Here is a 7,649-nt window from a genome sequence, read left to right on the forward strand (position 1 = left end):
AGCAGGGACTGAGGCAGAGTGTGGCACAGCTGGGGAGCCCTTGGGCTCTGTGTGTGTTACTTCATTTCCAAGTCGTGGAGGGTGGGGGGAGACACATACGAGTCATGATTCATCTGCCTCCCACGTGTTGCCCCTGGCTGCAAATCCTAGCCAGAGATAATTGCTATCTTCCTTAGTGGGCATCCCAGTGGAGGGACCAGCCTGGCTGTGGGGCCAGAGTGGCAGCTTGGGGTTCTTTGAAGATGCTGAAAGAGCTGCTAAATATGCAAATCTCAGCACACTGCTGTGGCTCTCATTTAATGGTTTTTGACCCTCTAGCTGTGTAGGGGCAGAGACCCAGCTAAAACCACTGAATGCAGCACCCTTGCTTGACTATTCCAGCCACAGGCCAGCCTTTGCTCTGCTGGGCTCAGTTTTAATGGCAGCGAGTTGCTTTGAAATGCCATTTCTGAAGAGCAGAAAAGCTACTGGATCATATTTCTGTTATGAGTCTATGAAAAAAACTTAAAAGAGGGAGATAAGGGTGTATCCCCAGGTCACTTTGCCCATGGCTGGAAACTAAAGCAGGTCCTGAGCAACCCTGGAGATGTTGCCAGTGGAGCAAAGCCAGCTCTGCTTCCTGCCTCCTGCTTCTTTCAGAGCTGCATCTGGTTCATGATGATAATGATGATGCCAACATCATGCTCCTGCCTGGGATAATCCCCCTTTTATTACACATGTCCTGACGTGGACAAATATTGCCGGCTTTGCCTATTTGGTTTCTTATGTAATAGCTGGCAGGGACCGAGGGCTGCGTCAGGGAGAGAGACTTGGTCTTTGGAGTGAGCTCCTTGGGGCAGATACCTTCCGTCTGGCCCCCCATCCTACAAGGAGGCAGCAGATTCCCCTGGGAAATACGCCACTGCTCAAGCCCAAGTGACGATCACCCCTGGCACGATCAACAGGCTCCCCATCCTTGCCACAAAGAAAGCTCATCCACTCTTGGCAGGGCTGCCTTCAGCTTCCTACAGGCTCCCGATGCCATCAGAGAGGTTTGGGTCAGGCACAGCGCGTTGCTTTCCTTTTCTAGCTAACTCCTCTGCTGTCCCTGCCCAGCCCACAGCTGGGACTCAGCGCAGAGCAATCAGCTAAATGCTTTATCCCTCTGCAGGCAGTCTTGGCAGGGGAAAAAAAAAAATAAAAGCCTGATGGGATCCTTTTGCTGGCCTGTCACCTTAAAGCCTCTCACCTCTCTCTGTCTTTCATCAGAGTTATAAACTCCTTAGGGTGTCATCACGTGCTCCATAAATAACAAATATATATAAGGAAGGGCTGTGGAGGCTGCAGCAGACAGAGGAGGGGAGGCAAAAGCCCAGGTCCTCCTCTCCTGCCAGCTCTGAGACAGCACCACCGGAGCCAGGTGGGCAGAGGAGCGGCGTGGGGTCCCCATCCGGTAAGCACCCACATTTCTGTTGCATCCCGGTGGTACTTACAGCTGGTGTCCCAAGACTGCTGTGAGTTGCTGACCCCAGTATCCTAGGATGGGGGGAATTGCCCTGGAAGGGTGGGAAGTTGGTGCATGGAGCTTAGCTTGCCTGAAAAGTGACTGGTGGAGGTAAGAGTGTGACTCTCATTGCAGCCCACATCCCATCCCTACACTTCCAACCCATGCTACCAAACGCTGGGTGTAGGGACCCTGCTCATTAAAACCCTCCATGCTTGGGGTGTGGGAGGAACTTGAGCTCTTTTGCAAAGAATATTTGGTTTCAAAATTGGGTGAATAACTCCTTATTACCAACTCATTTAAGAATTCAAGCTCCAAATCCAGGCAGACATTTATAACATAATTAAAAGATGCTGTCAGGGACATACTGCAGACTTGCCTGTTTGTTTACACATAAGCACCTCTCTGGACCATGCAGATGCTTTGATCTCTAGTGCACAAACACAAATGGGGGGGAGGGCGGGAAACGTATGTGCAGGGCAAGCTTCTACACTGCTTACATATAGGTACATATAAGCTACATATGCTTACACATACTGCTATGTACTTATAAATGTATTGGGCTCATCTCGGGCAGGTCTGGTAAGGGATTAGAGCACAAAAATTACCTGGAGGTCTAAGTGACTTGAACAGTATAGAGGAGGCTGTGCTGGAGCACTGGTAGACAGATGTCTCAAGTCAGGGAGAGAGGATTTTCCTCCTCCTCACCCTGATTCTTACTTACTCTGTGAGCTGGGGTGAGTTTCCTTCACGTCTGCAGTTCAGATGCTTCCCCAGTGTATCAGCAGTGCTGGTACCCCCATGGCCGTGCAGGGCCTGGGGTCAGCTCTGGGGAATGGGCTGGGAAGGACAGCTGGTCCCTCTGCACTCTGCAGGTCCTGTACATCCCCCTACTCATTAAGACCTTTGCATCTGTGGGGAGCTGAGAAGCAAAGCAAGAAGCTCATTTCCAGAAAAAAACCCCCGCAAATATATCATCCCTCCAGCTGTGTAACCTGGGTTGCCAGGAATAAAGTGCCAGAGGGGAAAAAAAGCAAGGACAACAAGGAACAGCCTTTCCCCATCATTGGCTTCTGCTCCGTGCTCTTGCTGGCTGGGGTCTCAAGAAATTTCTAAAACTAGCTGAAGGGATCTGATTCTCCTTTCCTGGTTATGTCTAACAGGAATGGAGCAGCCACTTGCACAAAAGGCCTTCCACCCTCCAGCTCTGTAGATGTCTCTGGAGACTTCCCACCATTCAGTTCTTTCCAGCATTCATATGATCTGGGATAAAGACTTGCTCTGGGACAGTGAGCTGTTTAACGGTGGCTATTGGTGAGCAACATCCCTGAGCAACCTGGTCTAGTTGATGTCCCTTCTCATTGCAGGGGGGGTGGGCTAGATGGCCTTTAATGGTCCCTTCAACCCAAACTATTCTATGATTCCATGATCCTGCTCTGTAATTCCCATGGCTGCTGAAAGGCCAGCCCTGCCCAAGGCCATATACTCAGCTGGCCACGCTGCCCTGTCATCCCTGCACAGCCATCCCCTGGTCTAATTCAGCAGCATCCCCAGAACCAGCCCCACATGCTCAGCACCACCCAGGATCAAACCACCACTGCATTTTCTAGGTGACCTGAGCCTACTCCCTTACCTGCTCTGGCATTTATCCAGGTGAATGAGCCCCTAATCCAATTAGCAGCATGAGGAGTTCCAGATGATTTGATAATAAGCTCTACAAACACCACAACCCCCCAGCACCCCACTCCCCTACACAGTTTCTGGCAGCATGAACCACCCATTCCCAGCACCATTTCAGTTAGACCTTGGTGACTAGAATAGGCACTGGTGATGCTAAATAATTCCCCCACGAAAGAAAACCCTTCTTCCTGACGGACCTGATCCCTTAGATACATACCCACTGCAAAACCGGCAATTCATTGAAAACAAATCACACCACCCCATCTCACCTCAGACTGGATAAAACAGGCATTTCAAGCACCCAGCCTTTGGCATTTCAGGATGGAAAATTCCCAGCTTGCGCCGGTTCTGCCCTGTGCAATGTTTGTGCTGGTAATGCTTTTGTTTCTATAAATCCTATTAGCTGGAGGCAAGCCTATAATTAGCAGGGAAAGCTGGCACCTCTCAAGCAATAATCGAAAATGACCTGGCTTTGCATTGGCTTTGCTGCAAATTGCTTGAATATTGGGCTGAGCAGGGATGGATGGATGGATGGCTCTGGGAGCAATTCCCACTATTTCTGCCTGGGGGATGTTTGTGTTTAGTAAAGTTATTAGCTCAGTTTTGTGGTTATCCCTGGATTTATTAACCTGGTTCACTCACACATGAAACCAGGGGCAGATTGAAGCTATAGGCTCTGATCCAGGTTGAGGGATTTGGCTGGACAGTGCAGGACGGGCGCTGTTGGATGAGCTCGGGGAGCTTGGGTGCTGGTGACCCTCCTGGGGGAACCGAGGATTCTGGGGTCCCGTGTCGCTGGCAGCACATCCTGGGAGGGGCTGTGCCCAGTGGGATCACGCTGCCCAGAGTTCCTGGGGCAGGGGGCAAAGCCTGGGGGCACCTCACCCAGGGAGGACACCTGAGGCTTGCAGCCATAGGCACCCCAATCATTCTGCCATGGACCCGTCTCAGCTCAGTTTGTGAGCATGGACGTGACCTAAGAGCCAACAGGGTTTAAGCTGTGTCGCTTACCCAATGAGTGAGCCGGAAAAGGGGGTAAATCCTGGCAGCTCAAGCTGGCTCTGGGAGGTGGCTCCAGCTGCCTAATGTGTCCTGACGTCCACCTCAGTGCACGCATGGTGGCCTGGCACCAACCTCTCGCTCGCGCACAGCTGTGCTGCACCAGAAACGCAAAAGCATCTCAGGAAGCTTTCACCCAGAGATGCTCATTTTGCAGCCTCTTGGTTTCCTGCAGCCACATCCCATCCTGCCTGTCCCCAGGACTGGGACTTGCCCCAGGACTCTCCTGCCTGTCCCACTTTGCTGGGAAGTGCTGGGTAAGATGCTTGGCCTCACGCCTGCTCCCCCTGCTCCATCTCTAACAGCCTTGTCCCTGCTCTGTCCCACCACCCAGACCCCCAACTGGTCACCATGCTTTTGCCCCTCTGGTCCCTGGGGCCATGGGGTTGGTGCAGCCCATGGCTGATGCCAGCTCCCCCGTCCCCAAGCACCGGCCCTGGCTCACAGCAACAGTAGGCTGGCAATGAGGTCACTGTGAGCAGGTATTTGCTGTACCTATCTATATATATACACACACATATGTATAGGGAAAGGGTGGCAACCAGCCTAATCCTGAGTGTGATCAACAGGTAAATTTAGCAGCTAAGAGCACTGGAGAAGATTGGCTGAAATAAAGGGTGCTGTGCTGCCGCTGGGACCAGGACCCGGCAGAAGCTGCCCTGAACAGACGGAGCTGTGGGAAGCTGAGCAGGAGAAGGAGGAGGAGGACGATGCTGGCACTCAGCGCATTGCCTTTCCTGAAGCCCATTCACCTGAGGTCCCCCCGAAGCTCGGCGGGGGGCCAGCGCCGCCACACACTGCCCGCCAGCGAGTTTCGCTGCCTCAGCCCCGAGGATGCTGTCAGCGTGTTTGAGATCGAGCGGGAAGGTAAGGGGCTGCCCAGCAGAGGTCCTGCCTGGTGACATTGGCCAGAGATGACACATCCCCTTCCCTCTCTAGTCCATCATGCTCCTTGAGGCCACACCATGATGGCAAACCCCTGACGTGTGCCCTAATGGGTGACATGGGAGGGAACCAGTAGCTGCGACTTGTGGCCAGGCCACCTTGGGCTGCCTAATGAGGTGGGGGAGGCTGTGATTAACGAGCTAGAGAACCATGACCCCCAGCTCACCCAGGGTGGGGATGGTGGGAGGTGATGCCCTGGGCTCAGCAGCCTGGGGTGATCCTGGAGCAGGACCAGGTGAGCAAGGGGCAGCTCCCCCAAAACAGCCCTGCCAGAGCCAGTGGGCAGGATAGGAGAGAGAGAAACATGAGGAAGGACAGCACGCTTTGCCTCCTGTTGCACAGGGGCACTTTGAAATGCACCCTTGGCAACCTTCCCCCCTCCCCTCACCCAGATTCCCCCCAGCCCACTTCTCCTTCCTCTCCAAAGGGCAAGGGCAGCTGGGAGATGCCAGGAGGGATGATTCAACTTGGCCCCCACTGCTGTAGCCCTGGAATCAGCAACAAGCCCCTGGGCCCTGGGGGGTCTGCCTCTGGAGGAGCAGAGCTGCTCCCTGGAGCCATCCATGTCCCTTAGAGCTTCTTTAGACCAAGTAGGCAGCAGGACAAATGCCACCGCTCCTGATCACACCCCACTTCCCCCGCTCCATTGGTGCTGGGGAGTTTTCTGGGTCTGGGTGTCCTTAAGCCCCCTTCCTGCACTCACTGCCACCCCCCTCCAGCCTTTATATCTGTTTCTGGGGACTGTCCCCTCCACCTGGATGAGATCCGCCACTTTCTGAACCTGTGCCCGGAGCTCTCCCTTGGCTGGTTTGAGGAAGGGCGGCTTGTGGCGTTCATCATCGGCTCCCTCTGGGACCAGGAGAGGCTCAGCCAGGTAAGAGCCAGACCCTGTTCTTACCAGCTTGTGCACTGGGAGAGGCACTGCCAGAGCCTGGGGATGGGGAGAAGCTCCCGGGGCCCCAAGGCTGCTCACTAAGTCTTCTCCCAAGACTGACTGCTACAGGGCTGCTCTGGTGGAAATGAACTTTTGCATTAATTAATTTTACTGATGCTGTTAAAAATATGCCAAGTAATTCCCCTCAACATTCATTCTAAAATTAAAAGGCCTCCGAGGATGATGGTGGGAGGTAAAGGGGGATGGCACTGGGACCCTTCTTCCTTTGGGGGAGGATGCAGACCCTGGTTCTTTGGGGTGGGGAATGAAGGACTAGCAGGATGGGACCCCCTGGTCACACTAACCCCCGCTCCCCACTTTGCAGGCGGCGCTGACCCTGCACAAGCCGCTAGGCACGGCAGTGCACATTCACGTGCTGGCTGTGCACCGCACCTTCCGGCAGCAGGGCAAGGGCTCCATCCTCATGTGGCGGTACCTGCAGTACCTGCGGTGCCTGCCCTTTGCCCGGCGTGCCCTGCTCATGTGCGAAGATTTCCTTGTACCCTTCTACCAGAAGTGCGGTTTTGAGGTGCTGGGGCCCTGTGAGGTGACGGTGGGGGAGCTGGCCTTCATCGAGATGCAGCATCCTGTGAGGGGACATGCCTTCATGCGCAGGAACAGTGGCTGCTGAGTGCCTGCAGTCCAGGCCTGCTGGGAGGGGGGGCTGGAGAGAGGTTAGGGGGCAGGTACGAGGCTGCAACCCCTCTCCATCCCCACCCATGGCTGTACATCTTCCCTGGCTGGCCCTGGCCACATCTGCCTTGCCAGATCAGCCTGGTCCCACCAAAGCCCCACAGGGCTGGGGACAGAATTCCTTGGTCTGGCCCCGCTGGCAGCACCAACCCCCTGGGCTTCGCTGGCACGCCTGGGTGGGCTGCATGCCCCACGGGGAGGCAAAGGCATTGTCCTAGGAGCAGCTGGGGGGGGGCTTTTAATTGGCATTTAAGGGCTCTCTCAGCCACACTTGGCTAAGACACCCACCAGAGCCTATACACACATGCCCCAGTCCTGCACCCCCTTAAGTGAAGCACACCACGGCCAAGCCTGTCCTGAGCAGCCCCCAGCCCAGGCAGGGATCCCAGCTGTTGTCCCCTGCCCACAGGCATCTTACCAGACCCCTAGGAGCAAACCCCCAGCCACTGGCTGCCCCCAGTCACACATTGCAGATCCTCCCTGGGGGGCCAGTCTAAACCAGCCCCCCTCACCCCAGACCCACTACTGGCCCAGGACAAGCCTTCTGCCAACACCTTGGCCTGTTGTGAAGCGGCAAATAAAGACATGGCGGTGGTTTCTATGCAGCCTGTGTGCGTTCCTGCCCTGGTCTGACTGCCACAAGGGGACATCCACCACCCTGGGGGCATCTCAGCTTCGAGGGAGATGGGACAAATCCAGCCCCGCATCATTCAGTGAAGGGTGGGATACAGGCAGGGGTGGCTCTGCACTTAGGCAGGGTCAGGAGGGTCTATGGGTCTTTTTGCTCCAGCTCTTCGGCTTCCCCTTGAAATCCTGCCCCCTCCCAGGAAGGGGTTTGGGGAGTACCAGGGGACA

The 7,649-nt window shown here is 55.1% G+C and overlaps 1 protein-coding gene across 2 annotated transcripts; it reads left to right on the forward strand.

Annotated features, from left to right (window-relative positions):
• The first annotated feature begins 1,296 nt into the window (after positions 1–1,296).
• AANAT (aralkylamine N-acetyltransferase) lies at positions 1,297–7,329 on the forward strand. 2 transcript variants are annotated; one of them, XM_055721906.1, is made up of 4 exons: positions 1,297–1,432; positions 4,792–5,089; positions 5,887–6,041; positions 6,427–7,329. In XM_055721906.1, the coding sequence occupies exons 2-4, from the start codon at positions 4,933–4,935 to the stop codon at positions 6,730–6,732; spliced, it is 618 nt and encodes a 205-aa protein (XP_055577881.1). In that variant the 5' UTR covers positions 1,297–1,432; positions 4,792–4,932; the 3' UTR covers positions 6,733–7,329. The 2 variants fall into 2 exon arrangements, with proteins under 2 accessions (XP_055577881.1, XP_055577887.1); XM_055721912.1 differs by lacking the exon at positions 1,297–1,432 and adding an exon at positions 4,239–4,479.
• Positions 7,330–7,649: the final 320 nt, after the last annotated feature.

This window comes from Falco cherrug, chromosome 1 (assembly GCF_023634085.1).
Source record: "Falco cherrug isolate bFalChe1 chromosome 1, bFalChe1.pri, whole genome shotgun sequence".
In the NCBI taxonomy this organism is placed as follows: Eukaryota; Metazoa; Chordata; class Aves; order Falconiformes; family Falconidae; genus Falco; species Falco cherrug.